The following is a 20,392-nucleotide window of genomic DNA, read 5'->3' on the forward strand; positions in this document are numbered from 1 at the left end:
AAAACATTCGATTTTTGATGGTTTGGTACAGAATCATCGCAGAACGGAAGAAGCTTCTGTCAAATTACACCACGTGATTCAGGAGGGTGATGGCAAGTGCTGATTAGATTTTGGTCAAAATCGGTCAGAGGTCAAGTTGACGATTTCGTAAGTACCAGTCTATGACTCCTTGTTTGTTTGTTTGTAGGCACGATAACTCGAGAACGGAAGAAGCTACAAATGTCAAATTAAACCACGTGATTCAGGAGGGTGATGGCTAGTGCTAATTAGATTTTGGTCAAAATCGGTCAAAGGTCAAGGTCACAGTGAGGTCAAACATAATTCCGTAAATTCACGTGGAGAAATGGAGTATTTTTGCTTCGCTCGACGTTACGAGTTCATTTTAACTTCGATTTTAATTTTGTCTTCGGTTTTTGCGATCGCTTAGGACGCTTAAAACTCGGTTGTCGAAATTCTGGTAAAAATTGGATGTTTTGGAGACGTTTTAAGATTGTATAAAAATATTTCACTCAACGTGTCACGGGTCGTCCCATGATGCAGTGCGCTCGAGCAGACGCGTCGTTGAGTTATGTTAAGGTATAATATAATTGCGTGGAGAAATGGAGATTTTTGCTTCGGTCGACGTTACGATTTTTGATGGTTTGACACAGAATCATCGTAGAAACTTCTGGTTTGCGTCGCTACCTTCTCGAGAGACAGCTTTTATTAGACAAGGTCAGAGGTCAAGTTGACGATTTCGTAAGTACCAGTCTATGACTGTTCGTTTGTTTGTTTGTTTGTAGGCACGATAACTCGAGAACGGAATAAGCTACAAATGTCAAATTAAACCACGTGATTCAGGAGGGTGATGGCTAGTGTTGATTCGATTTTGGTCAAAATCGGTCAAAGGTCAAGGTCACAGTGAGGTCAAACATAATTCCGTAAATTCATGTGGCGAAATGGAGTATTTTTGCTTCGCTCGACGTTACGAGTTCGTTTTAACTTCGATTTTAATTTTGTCTTCGGTTTTTGCGATCGCTTAGGACGCTTAAAACTCGGTTGTCGAAATTCTGGTAAAAATCGGATATTTTGGAGACATTTTAAGATTGTATAAAAAATATTTCACTCGACGTGATTCAGGAGGATGATGCAGTGCGCTCGATTAGATTTTGAGTTATGTCAAGGTATAATATAATTGTGTGGAGAAACATCCAAAACATTACGATTTTTGATGGTTTGACATAGAATCATCGTAGAAACTTCTGGTTTGTGTCGCTACCTTCTCGAGCGACAGCTTTTATTAGACAAGGTCAGAGGTCAAGTTGACGATTTCGTAAGTACCAGTCGACGACTGCTTGTTTGTTTGTTTGTTTGCTTGTGAACAGTATTACGGAAAAACTCCTTGACGGATTTCAACGAAACTTGGTGGGGGGGTTAGGTATGGTCCAAGGATCATGCCATTACATTTTGGACTCGGTCCAAAATCCAATTTGGCCGCTATGGCGGCCATTTTGAAAAAATATTTTAATTTTTTTTATTTTTTTGCATTTCGACATATTTTAAGTGATTTCCAACCCCCCCCAAAAAAAACATTTTTTGCAACTTTTTTTTCAACAAAATTTCGAATTTTTTTTTGCATTTTTAACCTCTGCCATCGAAGATCGGAGGTTACTGTTTTCACCCCTTCTGTTTGTTTGTTTGTTTGTGAACAGTATTACGGAAAAACTCCTTGACGGATTTCGACGAAACTTGGTGTGGGGATTAGGTATGGTCCAAGGATCATGCCATTAGATTTTGGACTTGGTCCAAAGTCCAATATGGCCGCTATGGCAGCCATTTTGAAAAAATATTTGAAATTTTTTTTTTTGCATTTCTACATGTCTTAAGTGATTTCCAACCCCCCCCCCCAACCCCCAAAAAATTGTTAGAGAAAAAAATATTTTTGCAACTTTTTTTTTTTCAACAAAATTTCGATTTTTTATTTTTTTTTTTTGCATTTCTACATGTTATAAATGATTTCCATTTCCAACAAAAAACATGCCAAAATTATAATTGTGGCTGATTTTGGAACTTCAGGTGGATATACCTAAGTAAAATCTATTTCTGTCTCAAGGAATCCAGTTATGACGAATGAATTGAGTATGTAAAAGTAAAAGGGAAAGTTGCAAACTATAACTCTGTGAGCACTGTTGACGTCAAATTGAATGAATAGGATATCAGGTTCACTTGAGTGACCTCGCAGTATTGGCGGCGGAGGTTTTGCTCTCTACCGAGTGCTCCCCTTCTAGTTATATACTGTGTATATGTATATATATATATATATATATATATATATATATATATATATATATATATATATATATATATATATATATATATATATATATATATATATATATATACATACACAGTAAGTCCTCACTTTTCGCAAGGGTTATGTTCCTGGAAAACCTTATGATAAGCGAAACTGTGTGAAACAAAACACATTTTCCCATATAAACCAATGTGTTAAAGTGGGGGATGCGTTTTTGGCTCAGAATTTTTTGGACATAAACACAAATTTTTGGACATAAACACAAATAAACAAAACGCACTCCTCGAGTAGTGGCGACTTACCCCGAGGCTGGAGGAACGGAGTTGATTGCGGTGGACAAGTCACACTTGCGGAGTGGCAGAATCGTCCCCCTCTCCACTCGACACTGTGCTGTCACTTTCTTCACCAGCGGGAACGGTCTCTTGGCAGCTGGTTGAAGGAGCATCCTGGATGGTGGATGTAGTTGGTGCTGCGTCTTTTGGCTTGAAAAATGCGTGGAGAGTGGGCTGGGCGGCTTTCCTTTTCTTTGTCGCATAAAGTTCCTTGTTGCAACAAAGGGCATCATTAACAACACAGCTAAAATCAGTGCTCCTTTCAAGATTTGGATCTTGCTCGATAACAAATTCTATGGCATTTTCAAACGAGCTGAGGATTTGGCTGAGGTTTTTCATGGTGAGATGCTTGGATGAAGGTGTCACAGCATCTTCTTCTCCTTCTTCTTCCTCAAGAGCCCACTGCTGTTCAAACTCCATGAGAATGAGACTCCAGTAAGTCATCCACGTCCTCTTCGTCAAAACCAGCGTCCTGTGCCAGGTCTACAATTTGACTTGTAATCAACGGAACATCAGCAAACCCCGTGAAATTGTGGACACACTCAGGCCACACATGTTCTTTGTGGAGGCACTCACCTCTGCCCATGAATCCTTAATGTTTTCCAAAGCCATTTTTTATGTTGCATGTTCGCAGAAACTCTTTGATTGATAGCTTGTCCTTATCAGTATTTTTGCTAAGCTGCACATTGGTATGCTTAACATAATAGGCTTTAAAAGCAGCAATAACTCCCTGATCCATAGGCTGTAAAAGTGAGGTAGAAGTTGGTGGTAAAAATACTACTTGCACGTTTTCACACCAGTCTTCCATATGCTGAGGATGGGCAGGAGCATTGTCTACAAGCAGCAAAGATTTGTTGTCGATGTTGTTCTCCTTGGAGTACTTCTCAACATGATTGGAGAAGTAATTGATCACGTAATTGTGGGTCAATGCCCCAGTCATCCAAGCCTTTGTATTTGACCGCCATATTATGGGAAGTTGTGGCTTGAGGAAACCCTTTAGCGCTCGTGGGTTTTCAGAAACGTAAACAAGAAGCGGCTTGGGTTTTACATCCCCTTCTGCTTTTCCACCTGGTAATAAGGTCAGCCTGTCCTTTGCCGAACTTTGAACGATCGAATGTACAGTCGATGCAGCGATTACTGCGCGCGGCCGATTTCCGTTGTCCCTTCACCTCGTTCATGTCTTTTAATTATATCCAATTTCACCTTCGATGTGACAGCCTTTCGTCGTCTCTTGAAACGAGGTGTGCTCGGCAAAAGGCTTGCGGGTCGCTTGGGATTCGTACTGGAAGGTTTGCAGGCGAGCGTGAAGAGAATACTGTACAGCGTACAGTACATGCGCAGTAAAGTGAAAGTGGCTTTATGCGCATCCTGTGTGGTTGTTGTTTTTTGCAGACAGTTTGAAAGTTTTTTTTTTTTTTTGGTTGTTGCGTGTTTTCCTTGCAATGACATTACGATAGGCATAAAATGTTTACGATAATTGAAAAATTGGTCATTAAAACTAAATTACGAGTAATCGAAACTACGATATGCGAACTTCCGGGTAACGAGGACTTACTGTATATATAGCTCTCATAGAGAAACTCGGCGGTCGTCTTCTTCTTCTTCTTCTTCTTCTTCTTCTTCTTCTGACAAACCGTCATATTGGGACTCGGCTCCTTTAATATACACGATCCCGATCTCTTTAAATACTAAGCTCTTGTACACATCCTCACATAGACGGTGCCTTTTGAGAGCGTCCATCATGAACTTTTAAATATATTCGGACATTTGCTTTAAAGTTTCGAAAAGTTCACGTTACTATTTAAAGATTATTCCATTTAATATATAGTAATTTCGTAAATACATTATTTATTTCGTAAATACACGATATTTCGTAAATACCTAAGTACACTGTGACGGGTCTCGCGATTGGCTTAATCAAGGTACGTGACGAAATATCGGAAGTTGTTGTTGTTGTTGTTTTTTTGTTTTTTTTAAGCCGACAAAACCTTTAGGACGCTGCTCTTGGACACATTTGTCCTTGTTTTTTTCAAAAGAAGAAGAAGAAGAAGAAGGTGCTTCCAACCAAAAGTAAACTAGATCTACTCTGCTGATTTGAGCAATAAGCAAGAGCAGACCTGGTCTCAGGCAACGTTTCACCCGCCTCACAGCAAACTTCCTCATGCCGCTAGAAGGAGCCAGAAAACGAGGTACTCCTTGGGGTTGGGAAGTGTAAAATCAGTACATGGAGAGTGAAAAATTGACTTATTGATGTGAAGTGCAACTCTGCTACCAGGGTGGGGTTTCGGCCTATCAAATCAGAGGGGACAATGGCCATGGAAAGACTCGAAGGAGTCAGGAGCATCTGGTGGGATGAAGAATTCTGTGAAACAGATGTCCCATTTCTCAACAGCAACCTGGATTGAGATATCTGTCAGGTTGGAGTGGAGGCCTTGGATGTTTGAGGTTAGGAGGCATTGGTGGGGAGGCTGGGTGTGTGCGGGACGAGGGGGAGCTGAGAGAGAGTGAGGTGAGGGACACGAATGCAGAAATATGGGATATGAAGTCGATAAATGCTGAAGATGGGGGACACATAAGAGGGGTAATGTTGGAAGGATGACACGCTTGCAGCAGATGTGTTGGAGGGTAGTTACTAACATGCAGGAGCTTGACGCCATTAAAGGATGTGAAGGGGAATTGATTTGCAAGAGTAAATGGCTTGCTCAAAAATATGTTGATTGGTTTTCAGGTGAAGTATTCATAAAAGTGTGAGTTTCCTTATTCATTGCTGTTGAAAAGTCATTGTCATGTGTTGTGTGTTTTGCATCCCTGTGATGAATTTCTTTCTTTATTTCCTTTTTTTTTCTGACCATTCTTCAGAGATACGGAGCCCGATCTTCAGGATGTTCTCCTTTACCGAGAATAGTCTCGTCTTCACTGAAAATTCTGTGCAGCAACAGGAGAAGAGAAATGGTGTGAATTATATGGATTATAAACCTGAAAGTATTCACAGCGAGGAACTGATGAAGGTTCCCACTTCTGAAAAGATACACACGTGCACCGTGTGCAATCAAACATTCGGATGCATTTCAACCTATCAGGTACACATGAGGATCCACCCTTCAGAGAATCCGTTCAAGTGTTCTGTATGTTTCACATTATTCTCTGACATCTCAACGTATCAGAATCACATGAAGACACATATTGATGAAAGACCGTACACGTGTCATGTTTGTAAGGAATCATTTACTCAGATCTCATTCTACCAGGCACACATGAAGACTCACTTTTGGGAAAAGCCATATCGGTGCACAGTGTGCAGCAAATCGTTCATTCGGAATGTGAACTGCCAGGAACACATGAGGATTCACACCGGGGAGAAGCGGCATAACTGCTCTGTGTGCAACAAGTCGTTTATTCATTATTCGACATACAAGGGGCATATGAAAATTCATACTGGAGAAAAGCCATACAAGTGCACTGTGTGCAGCAAATCGTTTGTTCGTAACTCATCCTGCAAGGAGCACATAAGGATTCACACGAGAGAGAAGTCATTCAGGTGCAGCATCTGTAATATTTTATTCCATAATAACAAGAGCTGCCAGGATCACATGAGGATGCATACTGATGAGAAGGCACACAAATGCAGCGTATGCAATGAATCGTTTACTCTCGACGCAAACTGGCAATCGCACATGATGATTCATACCAGAGAGGAGTTGTCATTCAAGTGCAGCATCTGTAATATTTTATTCCATAATAACAAGAGCTGCCAGGATCACATGAGGATGCATACTGATGAGAAGGCACACAAATGCAGCGTATGCAATGAATCGTTTACTCTCGACACAAACTGGCAATCGCACATGAGGATTCATACCAGAGACGAGTTGTTTAACTGCGCTTTTTGCAATACATCATTCGATAACAGAAGAGACTACATCATACACATGAGGATTCACACTGGGGGTAAACCGTATCAATGCAGTGTGTGCAGCAAATCATTCAGTAGGAATGCGAACTGCCGGGAACACATGAAGATTCACACCGGGGAGAAGCCGTATAAGTGCACTGTGTGCAGCAAATCCTTCATTCGTAGCTCGACCTACAAGGAACACGTGAGGATTCACACTGGAGAGAAGTCATTCAAGTGCAGCATCTGCAATAAATTATTCCGCACTAACTCGAACTGTTATAATCACATGAAGACCCATCCTGGTGAGAAGCCACACAAGTGCAGTGTGTGCAATAAATCATTTGTTCAGTACACAAACTGGCAGTCGCACATGAGGATTCACACCGGAGAGAAACCGTTTAAGTGCAGCGTCTGCAATAAATTGTTCCGTACAAACTCGCATTGTCAGATTCACATGAGAATCCATACTCGTGAGAAGTCATAAAAGTGTGGTTTGTATAATTAATCATTCAGCAAAATATCAGGCCCCAATAGATGTGAGGATCCACAATTGGGAGAACCCACTGACCATTACGCTTGACCCTTTAATAAGCATATCCAACGTGAATTGCAAATGGATGAGCGGCTTGCAGAAAATAACACCTTTGTCATGCCGAAATCTGAAGAAACCCAACTACCTCACAAATATAGGCCAATAACATGTTTATGAACACCATACAAACATTTAACAGGAATCATCACAGAAATGATCCCATCCCATTGGGACCATACTCTGTGCAGAGCGTTGATGCTGCCGAAGCAGTCTCCTTGGCTATTGGGCACAATCCTGGACGGGTCTCCACTCCGACACAGGATACCAGCAAGCTGGTACTCACTTTGCTGACTTTGGAAGGATGACAGGCCGACTCAACCCCACCTGGTATTAATTCAACGGCCGAGCGGGATTTGAACTCAGGACCCTGGGTTCCCAAGCCCACCACCCAAATCATTAAGCCAACACCAGGCATAGGAATGATCTACCACCACTGAACACACCAAATGTGTCTAAAAGCAGAGTAGGAGGGATGTAAGAAATAATATTTCGGAACAATAGACCATCTATTACTAAACAAGGCCATACTCAACTGTGAGCTGGGAAGGACCAAATTGTCCAGAGCGTCAATAGATATATCTATCTATCTATCTATCTATCAAGGCTCTGGACAATTTGGTCCTTCGCAGCTCGCAGTTGAGTATGGCCTTGTTTAGTAATAGATGGTCTATTGTTCTGAAAAATAATAATAATCTTTTGAAAGTCTCCTGCTTTCTTAGATGGAAAAATGCATGCAAGTGTACAAGATCAAGCCCCAAATAATCAAACGAATTGAGAAAGCAATGGAGCTCCAAGATACTTGGAGAACATTACAGCATTCAGAAGGAATGTTGAAGTACATGAAGGTACAAAATTAAGATAAGGGCATGAGATGAAGAAGTGGCTATTCGAAAATTACAGCCATTTTAAAGACCACGTTGGCAGAAAAAAAAACATTAAGTTTAATGAAAGCAATAATAACCCAACATCATTTTATCGGTGTGCATCCTTGCTGCTGATGCAATTCCGGCTTGTTACTTAGATCAGGAATTTGTGCAGCATGTCAACGATGGCTCACCTTCTCTTTGCGAAGGTCACTGTGGGATTTTTAACATTCACCTGCGAATGCTGGCAGACAGAGCACACAGTTTAACATCCATCCGACAGAGGGCACACACGTTGATGCCTCACGCTTCCTGCGAAACACCAGGTTGGCAGTTTATAGCTGGCTTGGGATTCTAACCCACGCAAGACAGTTCGGAGGAGAGTGTGCATAACCAGCTAAAAAAGGAGCACCAACTGTACACTGAGAAAACTGCTTACAAGAACATCCATCTTAAAGAAGATCAACGACAAATTTTCCTGCAGTGCTATACATTCGGAAGAGAAAGTAACCCGCAAACAACACCCAAGAAAACAACTTGTATCCTCAACAAACGCAAACCCCAAAAAGATGGAGAGTCCAACAAATTAAAGGCAAATTGATGAAATGATTAGAGAGATGACAGAAACATTTGTGAGTCGTGATGGAGTGCAACGGCATTTTGATTATCGTTGTGATGGTGGTGAGACCATAATTGGCTCGGATAATGTGTTACAGTGTTGAAGTCAAGGTCCAGGAGAATCTTTTCTATCCCCATTAACCCTTCCACTTCTGTGATTGAGAGTTCGCAGCTACATCTCTCTCGTTCACCCCCAATATCCTCCCTTAACCTTCTGTTAGTGCAGCGGGTATGACAAACCCCAATCATCTTTCCAGTTGTTTTTTTTTATTATTTTTTATGATATGACATGTGTTTGTACACGATTTACTTTACAAATAAACATACTATAATGTATTTAGCATGAAATAAATGCATAAAAATAAAAAGAGTAATGGAACTAAATTATTTATTTCATGTTACAAGCAACATAAGAAGGGTTAACAAACCAAAGTTGATGTATTTTGGGGTATTTCTTTCATATTCACTGTTTACTCATCCTCCTCAACCTTAGAAGAGCAGTCAACACAAACCTGTGTAGCATGTTCCTAGCAAATCGGCTTGGAACACTTCCGACAGACATTTCTTGTCTTTCTTGTCTTTCAACCTGGGGCACACTGAGCATCTTTGCGAGGGCGTTTTGGAGGTCTGGATCTTCCTTTTCAAGTCTTTTCTCAAACTCACTTATGTCTTTGGATGGTTGAGATGGTCTTCCACCATCTTCCACCATATAATTTGTTATATCTTGGTCCTTTTTGACGGTTTCCTCGACACTGTACACAAAAATACAATTGTCTGATTAACTCTTCGATCCAATGTCAACAAAAACGCTTTATCACCTGTCTCAATTGTCACACCGATTGATCACACCTGTTCCCACCTTTACTCTGTTGTCTATTTGTCAATTATGTTTTGACCTTCCTTTGCTGTCCACTTCTCCCATCTTCTCCGACTAGCATATGTGTTTAATTTCCGATCGCCTTTTACCACTTACCCCTTCTCGGTCTCCTGCGATGGCGGAATGAAAAATATTGAAACGCTTCAACCGGAATCGGGTTATAAAAGGAAAGAATGACTAGTTTGTTTTTGGTTGCGAGACACTGGTCCGAGTTCGCTGATCTTGCCCCGGCGAACCTATGCCTAGTCAGTCATGTTTACGATCTTCAGTCTCTTTTCGACTCGGGCATCATGGAAAGATCAAGGGCTGCACGGACATCTCCTTGCCTCTGTGAACCCCGGCTTCGTCGTTCTGTGGTCTTCAGTGTCTTTTGAACTCGTCTCCTGGACGTACACAGAGTGTTGTGAGACTGACCCTCAATGACTCATTTTCTTTATCCTGTTGCCAAGAACTTGAGCTCAAAAAACAATGAAATTGGGAACCACTTTCTCTTTCTCTCTTTCTGGCTTAGTTTTCCCCTTTTGTATTTCTTGTATCTTTCAAGACAATTGCTCCTTTAAAAATCTAATGATAATTTCATCTTACAGTATTTGTATGTTTTTTCCTCCATCTGTGTAACCAGGTGATATAAGAATAATTCCCTTCTGATAGTTTTTGTTTTTATTTGATGGAGTTTTTCAGCGTCTATGATTAATCAGCCTCAAATTTTGATTTCCTTGAAATGTTTCTAATTTTGACGTTTCTGCGTTGTATAAATAATAAATGCAGAATTCATTGAACACACCTGAGAATGGATGTTATGGAATTGTTAAAAGGTTAGATTCAGGATTGTGCTTCACTGATCACTCCAGTGCTAAAGGTAAACAAACTCATTGAGTTGAATGATTCGCGCCCACTCGCCTTGACATCTCGGGTAATGTGTCTCAAAAGGATATTGTTGAAATTCTTGAGAAGTCAAGTTATCTTTTTTTGATATAAATCTCAATTTGCACATTAGAGTACCTAATAGGAGGTGTTGAAGATGCTGTTCGTGTTTATCTCCAAAGACTTTACCTTCATATAGAATATATACTCTGAAGTCTTTTGTAAGGTCAGTGTCTTTTGACTTCTCGAGAATGTACGTTGCAACCGCTGATGCTAAAACAGAAACTGTCACATTTTAGACAAATTATACAAGCAGAAAACGAAAGTCTGGAGAAGTCAACCATGCTGGGGATGATTGAGGGAAGAAGAGGAAGCAATATCTTGTATATGATTGATGGATGGGTTAAAGGTTGTATTGTTGTAAGCTGTCTTGGCCAGAGCTGCGGGAAGCAGTGCGTCATGGCGATGTTTGGAGATATCTGATCATGAATGTCACCAGAAGTTGAATACAACTTGACGGAACTAGATAATTCGATAAGTGCCTTAAATCCCCAAATACCACGCATGTTAATTGACAAAAAATTGTATAAATTACCGTGGCTCATGGGAGAGCTGGAGCAGAATGGAAAGAGGAAACACCAACCTCAGAGTGGAAGTGAGTGAGATCAAGGGGAGGGGAAAAGAATGCAATGGGGTGAACAAGCTGAAAGAAACAGAGGAAGGGAGAAAGTGGGGAGGACACAAAAAGGAAAAAATGAAAAGAGGTGAGGGAGAGGGGAAAAAAAAATCATAACCTGGAAAAGGGGAATACTAGGCAATGGGGTAATTTGGGGGCAGAAAATGTCATGAGTATGGATGGGAGGTGACCAGAGGTAGTGATGAACAGTTGTCTTGAATCCCTGGTAGTCGATGGTTCAGGATCCCAAGTTTGGCCCATCGGTACCACCTGAGCTGGGAAGTTCTGATCATGTTTTTGTAAAGGTATGTGTCTGTATATGTTGTTGTTATCATGCATACTTTGAAGCCTAACCCTTTCTTTCTTTTGAAACCATATTTTGGGGTGGGGATATTTTCATCATTCCTACCCCTAATATAGCCGAGGTTTTCCAAATTTTACTTTTACTCCCTCCTCTATCGAACCAGGTAAACATAATTACATTTGATGGTTAAATGACATCGCTATGGTTTAATAATCAGACAGCATTTTTCGATTACATTTTGGTGTCAGAATTATTTTTAATTGTGCTAGTTACAGGGAAAAATTCTGCAAATGCTTTTCAGAGAGTGGAGGTGTATGACTGCATGTTAACCAGATCTTTTGGCAGTGATAATATCATCCATGTGATAATGGATGCAGATCAGCACTGCATTTTATGGATGAAGGTGTGACCGAATTAACAAAAAAAAAAAACCCAAAACGACCGGAAAACTTATCTTTGAGAAAGTCGGCAGAGACCCTGAAAAATGGTACTCCATCTCTTCTGGATCTGATTTTGACAAATTTCCCTGACAATATCTGCTGCTCTTCCTTCGCTCCAATTGGTTCTTCTGACCACGTCCTTATTAAAGTGGACATCTCTCTGGCTGTTATCAGAGAACCACCTCACCGCCGTCGAGTCTGGCATTTCACTCAAGCCGACTGGCAGGGTCTCCGAGCAGCCATCAAACTTACAGACTGGTCTCCTATCACTACTTTCTCAAACATCAACTCATCCTGGGAATTCTTTCAAAGAAACTTGCTCTCCCTCATGCACAGATTTATCCCCTCTCGTGTTCAGTTGTCTTACCCTTCCTCCCGCCCTTGGTTTACTGAAGCTTGTGGCGAGGCAGTTGTCCTGAAACAACTTGCCTTTGCCTCATGGAAAGCAAACCCAACTGAGGGCAATCTCAGTTCTTTCCACAAAGCTCGGAACAAGTGTGTAGCTACCCTCAGGAGAGCCAGAAAACAACATCTTTCTCATCTCAAGTCTGAACTCTCAAACCTCTCTCCCTCCTCAAAATCCTGGTGGCGTTTAATCAAATCTGTTTCTGGTGTATGTTCCCCCTCCATCCCCTCCCTTACCTCAAATGGCCGCACTGCTGATTCCACACGTGATAAAGCTGAATGTCTAAACTCGGTGTTTGCAGCTAAATCTTGTGTCCCAAACCCATCACTATCTCTACCCACTTTACCCAGTCGCACCCAACTGTCCCTGGACTCTGTATCCTTTTCTCCTGACAAGGTGGAGAGCTTGCTTTCAAACCTCGAGTCAGATTCTGCAACCGGTCCAGACGGCATCAGCCCACGTGTCCTCAAAGCCTGCTCTTCTGCTCTTGCTCACCCTCTCTCTGTTCTATTCACCCTCTCATTTTCCCAAGGTCATCTGCCATCTGCTTGGAAATCTGCTAACATCACTGCCCTGCATAAAAGGTGCAAAAACAGATCCCTGTAACTATAGACCAATCAGCCTTCTCCCAATCATCAGCAAGGTTATGGAATCCATCATCGCTTCAGACATGAAATCCTTCCTCTTCTCCAATGGCTTGATTTCCAATCATCAATTTGGTTTCAGACCAGGTCACTCTACCCTAGATATGCTGCTACTGCTCTCCCATCAATGGATGGAGGTCCTCAATGCCAGACAGGAAATCCGAGCCGTATCCCTGGACATATCACGTGCTTTTGACACAGTCTGGCACCCTGCCCTACTCACCAAACTCTCTGCCCATGGTATTCAAGGCCATCTCCACTCATGGCTCGCAGACTTCCTCTCCTGTCGCAGTCAACGTGTGGCCCTAAATGGAGTTCTTTCATCTCCTCTTCCTGTGCAGGCTGGAGTTCCTCAAGGTAGCGTTCTGGGCCCTGTTCTTTTTCTGGTTTTCATCAATGATCTCTCGGACTCTCTGGAAAATCCTCTATTTCTCTTTGCCGATGACTCAACCCTCTGCCGTACCATCTGTCATTCCTCAGCCCGGCAAGCAGCAGCTTCTTCACTCACTGCAGATCTGGATAAAATCAATGTGACCTGATTGGTCCAAGACTCAGATGTGGGCCCTGAAAAGGTTTGTTCAGGATTTTAGGTTGAGGGACATGGGTGCAACAATGAGTAATATCACCTGAAACAACGCAGCTGGTGCCAGTTGGGCGAGGATCGATAACTTATTTTTGGTGACACAGACCTGGTAGGCTACTTCATGTGGTGGCCTTTTCAGATCACTGTTATCTGTCTCTGGGCATATAATTTGATGGGGTGTGCACCCGGTGCTCTGGACTCTGGAAACTTAACTGTCGCCTTTTACGTGATGGCAGTTTCGTGTGTTCCTACGTTTGGAGGTATAGGGATTGGTAAAACGATTAGGTTCCTCTTCCCTTCCTCGGTAGTCTTACTGGAAATGAGAATGTTTGAGACGTTTGCAGGTGTACCTCCAATGCTTGCATAAGAAACTCTGCGACAGGATCGATGTGTCTGAAAAAATCCGCCGGGTGAAAGAGAGGATTTTTTGCCTCGTCGAAGCCAAGGTGAGGACTTTTATCTTCTGGAGCAGAGTGCAGGTATTGGAGAGGAAGAAAAAAGTGTACCAGGAATTTTTTCCAACAATGTGCCAGCGAGAAGGCTTTTTGCCACAAAATAGAACTGAGGGAGGCCTTTTTTCTGATCTTGGCCAGATTACTCAGGTTATGTAGGACTATTCCTCCTGGCTTTTTGCAAAGTTTCCAGTAGCTGGTTTCCTCGGCCACCGAAAGTCGATTGGGCCCCAAACAGAGGAAGCATTTAGAGAAACCAGTAAGTCTGGAAGAATTGTCCTCTGCTGTTGAGAGTCTGGTTATGAATAAAACTTCGGGAGATGATGGCCTCCCTGCGGAGTTTTATCTTTGCCTTTGGCACGTTCTTGGAGAGGATTATTTGCAAGTAGTGCGGGAGCTAGCGACCTCTCTCAGGCTACCAGATTTGATGCGCAGTGGCATGGTGACCCTTGTGCATAAGAAAGGTGATTGGGAGGACCTGTCGAACTGGCGCCCGATCATTTTGTTAAAGGTCGACTACAAAATACTAACCAAGGTGTCATCTCGGTGGGTGCACAGTGTCATGGGAGATAACGTGTCCCCGGATCAGAATTGTGCCACGTTACGTTTCACAGAAACCAAGATGTCTTGCTTTCTGATTTCTTGTTTCTGGTTTTATTGATTTTTTTTTTATGGCATGGTCTTTCTACCGTTTTTTTTATTTACAAAAAGCCTCGGTCAGGAAACATCATTCAGCCACCATGTTGATCTTATGCAAAGCCAGAGACTTACTCAAAGCGGTCATATTCGTAATTGCAATGCCCTCCCTATACGTTTTCCCTTCAGTGTAAAACGACCAATGGGACTGTTAAAATGATCATCAAATATCGAAAGGTTGGAGCCAATCTGCATTACCGGCCTTTGTAACGGCATGCTTCAGGCCTCTGGTAAGTGCAATTGGAATCTATCTGAGCTATGTAACCACAATCTATGTATTACACAGGGTGATTTTTTTTATTTATTCAAGAACCCGAACTAATTCCCACACATACTGATCCCATCAAAGGGGGATGTCTTTGTGCCTGGTCATCACTCCCAGCAGTTATAAAACGGAAGTTCTTATTATGTCTCGTATTAATTACATAACACACCAGTACACAAACACCGCACAAAACAAGTCCTGGCGAGGGTCTGCAATCTCTGATTGTTCTTTCTTGTTCTATTTTTATTGTTTTTATTTTTCATAACTGCAATGCTTTTCTTTCAGTGATTACGTACAACATAAATAATCACATTTATAATCAGCAATATATGAAAATTGATTTTAAAACACTAAAATATATAGTTGCTGCAGAAACCTTGTAAATGTCGGTTGTTTTTTTAAAAATATTGATTTCCAAACGACTTTCAATCCTTTCTAACATTTTCTCTTCTTTATGATTCCCATCAATGTTTTTGTCGGATGATTTTTTTTTTTTTTAGGGAAGTTATTCTTTTGAACATTCGTTACTTGTTCAAATACAGGCATTTAAAACTTTTTCATATCCTCATACACAGGAGAATGGCAGGGGAGAAGCAGTAAATTGGAATGGAAAATGAAAGGGCTGCGACAATCAGAGATGTGAGAAGGGGGACAAAAAGATGTTAAAACAAATATTGTTTTGACAAATAAGATAAGGGTGGGACAAAGTGTCAACAATTAGTGTTAAAATTGGGTAGGTATGAATCTGTTGTAATCTCCATTTGCACATTTCAGACTTTCCAGGTGTCGACCACAACTTACCAAGTATAACGTTTCAATATCCAAGTTGTGATGTTCAGGATCTTGGGCAAGCTCCGAGAAAAGACAAGTTTTGAAAAGTCGGCACTTAACTTTTTCACTACAGATTACCTCAACATGTTATATTCTTTATTTTCCAATTGTAGGTAGTTGGTTGTAATAATCCGGTAAAGGTTTGAAAATTTCAGTGAGGTGCCGGTTTATTACTCCTGTCACTCCAACTATTGAGAGCACAGTGTCACTCAGCACTTCTCCGTTTCCAGGTTCTCTCGACTTCATGTTTCAGATCTTGGTATTTGATCGTTTTGTTAATTCCGGCATTATTTAGTACAGTCTCTGAGTACTAACAGCACGATGACCAATGCCATGCTTTCCTTTTTGTTTTTGAGTTCCACGGTTGTAATGCTTCATTTTATAGGTTCATCCATGATGGGATGGTCAGATCATATATGAGCACAATTTTATAATTTTCAATGATTGCTTTTGTTTTGCGATTCCATGATTTTTCTCAGACTGGGATATTGAAGTGTTGGGATTACTCTGCATACATGGTTGTGCCTTTGTGTGTACAGCTGTTCTGACATGAATTTTTTGTATCTTGAGAGAAGGTAATTGGTGTGTTCAGTTTTGACGTTGCAGAACCCACACTTGCCATTTTCCTAAAGCCATTAGTAGTGTTGTTGATGTTGGCCATTTATGATATCTTCATCTCCATCCGAGTGAAGCTGACATTATCTTTCCCACTCTAATGAACCTTCCTTTTCTATTGTAAGTGTGTCCAGTCCTTTTATCATGAGGATACAATGGTCTGTTGGACTTTTCACATATACGGCCAATCATACGGTCTCAATCTGTGCACCATGGCAAGCTCCACGGGGCCACACCGCCTGCTTCTTGTCATGGTAGCTACAATCTCAGGATGCAGTTGTTCGTGGAAGATTTTGCGGCTCGTGAGCAACGAACTTGTTTTGCTAGGTCGTTCATCAGATTACTTGAGGAGTAAAGAAGCAAGCCAAATAAATAAAAAAAGGGGAGACTATTTCCCGGAAAGTTATCACAGTGTACTTTAACATCTATAATTGCACGTGTGGATTCTCTTGTGCATTTATATCCCATAATGATGTAAAAGTCTTGTGACAAACAGAGCATTTGTACAAATGCTCACCAATGTGAATTATATCATGCTCTTTCAGGCTAAAGGGAGTCATGAAGGCTTTTTCACAAAAAGAACATGACTAGGATTTGCTGATGTGAATTCTCTCATGTGCATTCTTATTAGATATTGACCGAAAAGCCTTTTCACAAACACAGCACTTGTAGGGTTTTTTGCCAGTGTGAATTCTCTCATGTGTTTTCAAATACGAGAATGTTGCAAAAGCCCTGTCACAGACAGGGCATTTGTACGTCATGTGAATTCTCTCATGTTTCTTCAAACATGACAATAACGCAAAGGTCTTATTACAAAAAGTACATTTGTGTGTATTTTCACGCATGTGAATTCTCTCATGTATCCTCATATAAGATAATGTCGAAAAAACCTTCTTGCAAACAGAACACGTGTTTTTACCCGTGTGCATTTTCTCGTGCGTCTTCATATAAGATAATGTTGTGAAACTTTTCTGGCAAACAGAACATGTTGGTTTGTCCGTGTGCATCCTCTCATGCATCTTCATACAAGATACGGTTGAAAAAGCTTTCTTACAAACAGAACATGTGTATTTGCCTTTGTGAATTTTCTCATGCCTAATCATATAAGATAATGTTGAAAAAGCTTTCTTACACACAGAGCACGTGTGTTTGCCTGTGTGAAGATTTTCATGCCTTTTCAGACAGGAGGAACTTTTGAAGGATTTTTCACAAGCGAAGCATTTATACGGCTTATTATCTGTGTGAATGTTCTTATGCCGTTTCAGATATAAGGAAGTCTTGAAGGCTTTTCCACAAACAGAACATGCATGTGGCTTTTTTCCTGAGTGAATTCTCTCATGTTTCTTCATGTACGAGAAATACTGAAAACTCTTTGCACAAACAGAACATTTGTGTTGCTTTTTAAGCGCATGAACACTCTTATGCATTTCCATCTCACGTGATTCCAAAAAAACCTTTCCACAAAAAGAACATTTGTGCTTCTCACCAGCAAGAATCAACCTGTGTATTTTCAGAGAAGACGGAGTTGGGAATAATTTTTGACAAACAGTACACTTATCTGGGTTTTTGTTCATGTGGATAATCTCACGTGCCTTTAGATTTTTAGGATATGCAAAAGAACATTTACAAACAGAACATTTATATTGCCTTTCGCACTTGTGAATTTTCTTGTGCTCTTTCAGATCATTTAAACTTTTAAAGGCTTTTTCACAAACAGTGCATTTCAAAGGCCCTTCATTCAAATGGTTTCCCACATGATGATCAAATTTACTTTTGCAGATAAAAGTAAAGTAGCTACAATGGGTCTTGTGCTGTGGTGATCCCTGGTGGTGCTTCTCCATTTGGGGTTGTTTTGAAGTGACATTATTGCAGAAAGAAGACCACTTTGAACAGCTTTCACCGTTCACTGTGCTCTCTGTAAGGATAATCCACAAACACGAAAAACAAAACAAAACGTTAATTACTGGAACAGAATAGATTTTTCAAAGCTGAACAAGTAAATACATAATGCTCTGTTTAAGAGTAATTCAATATGATGGAAAATTGTCATGAATAGCATTCCAACCTGTTCTTTTGAATTTGCACAGTTTGAGTGCTTCGATTGTCATTTTAATGCAGTTGCCAAATCGTATTCACACTGCGGTATGTAGATTGATGTGCACTTTGTTTGAGAAAATAGTGAAAGGATGATAAATTGATCAAAGAATGAAGTTGTAAGAAAAAAATTCTTTACTTTACAACTTTACAAAAAAAGTTGTAAAGTTTCACTATATTCACACTATATTCCTATCTTACCCACTGTTTACTCACTTTGTCCCCTTCGTATTGTTACGGCTGTGGAAATTCGCAGACCACCTTAAAGGGCCTCAGATCAGTTATGACGATAAGTATCTGTGTAGTTAGATTTCCCCACCGTTGTTTAGAGGGAATTTCCGTGTTCACAGGGATGCGATCCTTTGAGATAGCCGTTTTTTTTCCTCTATCATTATTTTGGACCCCCAACAACCAAATCACCACCACCAACATCATTCCCAAACAACTACAACTCAAACACCACCACCTTCGCCTCTTTACCTCCACAAGTCCACCCCGCAAACATCGCTTCACTGCCATTCTCAAACGACGCCCACCAGCACCCAAATCGCCACCACCAACACCCTTCCCAAATCACCGCAGCAAACTCCCACCACCTCCGCCTTTCTACCACACGTCGGGCCATGGGTTGTGAATGCGTTCCTTTCGCCTCGAAAAGCGGATCAGGAATGTTTCACGCCCCCTTTTCTTCCACCCAATGGCTGAGCATCAGGTGGTATAGCCCCGCCTCCGAACCTGCTGTGATCCACAAATTTGCATATACGCTCCTCCCTCGGCCTATATAAGCGCGAGTACAATGCAGCTCGCGGCAGTCAAGTGGGAGCAGTGGAGTGGCAGCAGCAGTGCGTCGGCAGTCAAGTGGGAGCGGCGGAGCGTGGCAGTCAAGTGGGAGCAGTGGAGTGGCAGCAGCAGTGTGGCAGTGTGTCAGTCGTGGCAGTCAAGTCGGATCTGGAGCGTGGCAGTCAAGTGGCAGTCAAGTCTGGAGTCGGTGGAGTGGAAGTCAAGCAGTGTCGGCGGGGCAGTCAAGTCGAGTGCAGGGTCGGCAGTGCAGTGTGTCAGTGTCGGCAGTCTGGAGAGTCGGGAGACGGGGCAGTCAAGCCGAGTGCAGTGTCGGCAGTCAAGTCGAGTGCAGTGTCGGCAGTGTCGGTGCGGCAGTGTCGGTGGGGCAGAGTCAGGAGACTGAGCTCGAAGCCGACGGAAAGGCAGACGGGGAGCGCCGGAGAGAGCTCACCGGCCACGCCAGGGGCACGAAGCCAGGCGCAGCTACTCTGACATCACGGCTTGCCCGCCATCGCGCCATGAGGGCGCGGGTAAGACCCTTCGGTCTCGTGGACCTGGCCGCTCATCCAGGTTCCACGCACATTTGGTCCACGAACCTGTCTGCCACCCTTGCCTTTGAGGGTAGCTTTTTCCTTTGCTTTTGTGTAAATGCATGTGGTGGCACTTTCTTATAAGTAGAATTGTCTAAGTGTGCGTGTGGAATAAAGACTTTATTCGATTGTAGCTCTTCATTTGCTTGCTTCACTGTATACGTGCCTGAATTACTGTATGGCTGTAAAATATGTGCTTGTCTGAGTGTGCAATAAATGTGCTTGTTGAACTGTTCCCCGTTTCGTTGCGTCCTTTCCTTGTTTTAAAGTTCCATCTTGCATCACGGAAGGAATTGGTAGGAGGGGTGTAAGCACCCGGTAAATAATCACATCCGTCGAGGCCGGCGATAACACCGCTCGGTTATCACTGAAGCATGGAACGGACCGCTTAAGCGGTTCGTGTCCTCGGCCGGCCAGCGGCGAGGTACGATCGCCCGGTTAACAACTGCGCAGGTACTTAGGTAGGTCGAGTTTGGCGAACAACCCTATCCTGCGCAGGTGGCCGATTGGCACGATTGTGGTGGGGACGAAAGACCCACCCGTGACTAGCTCCTGGCGGTAGTTTTCCAGGAGGGTCACGACTGAATTGTCCGTTCCGGTGGGCGACGCGGTCGCGATTTGAGTTACATGGCCGATCGCACGCCGGGCGGACCGAAATTCGTAACAGTATTATCCGATGGGT

The 20,392-nt window shown here is 42.1% G+C and overlaps 2 protein-coding genes across 10 annotated transcripts in view; one reads left to right on the forward strand and one right to left on the reverse strand.

Moving 5' to 3' along the window:
* The window catches only part of LOC147009935 (uncharacterized), a 90,886-nt gene that overhangs the window by 25,455 nt on the left and 45,039 nt on the right, over window positions 1-20,392 (forward strand). The window contains exon 4 of one of the 3 annotated variants that reach the window (XM_085863324.1): window positions 17,512-19,945. The exons of the other annotated variants lie outside the window; for them this stretch is intronic. Coding sequence (XP_085719450.1) covers window positions 17,512-17,528 — 17 coding nt within the window. The 3' untranslated portion in view covers window positions 17,529-19,945. Of the gene's footprint in view, window positions 1-17,511; window positions 19,946-20,392 lie in introns of those variants that run through there. 3 annotated transcript variants of the gene reach the window in all.
* LOC147009936 (uncharacterized) overlaps window positions 5,873-20,392 on the reverse strand; it is a 192,554-nt gene continuing 178,034 nt past the window's right edge. Inside the window, exons 12-13 of one of the 7 annotated variants that reach the window (XM_085863209.1) lie at window positions 18,045-18,161; window positions 5,885-6,709 (exon numbers count right to left, since the gene is read on the reverse strand). In XM_085863209.1, coding sequence (XP_085719335.1) covers window positions 6,606-6,709; window positions 18,045-18,161 — 221 coding nt within the window. In that variant the 3' untranslated portion in view covers window positions 5,885-6,605. Of the gene's footprint in view, window positions 6,710-13,330; window positions 18,162-20,392 lie in introns of those variants that run through there. The other 6 variants (XM_085863208.1, XM_085863211.1, XM_085863214.1 and 3 more) reach the window with 6 other exon arrangements.

The sequence above is a fragment of the Eptatretus burgeri genome, chromosome 17 (assembly GCF_056783735.1).
Source record: "Eptatretus burgeri isolate ZD-2024b chromosome 17, Ebu_testis_v1, whole genome shotgun sequence".
NCBI lineage: Eukaryota > Metazoa > Chordata > Myxini > Myxiniformes > Myxinidae > Eptatretus > Eptatretus burgeri.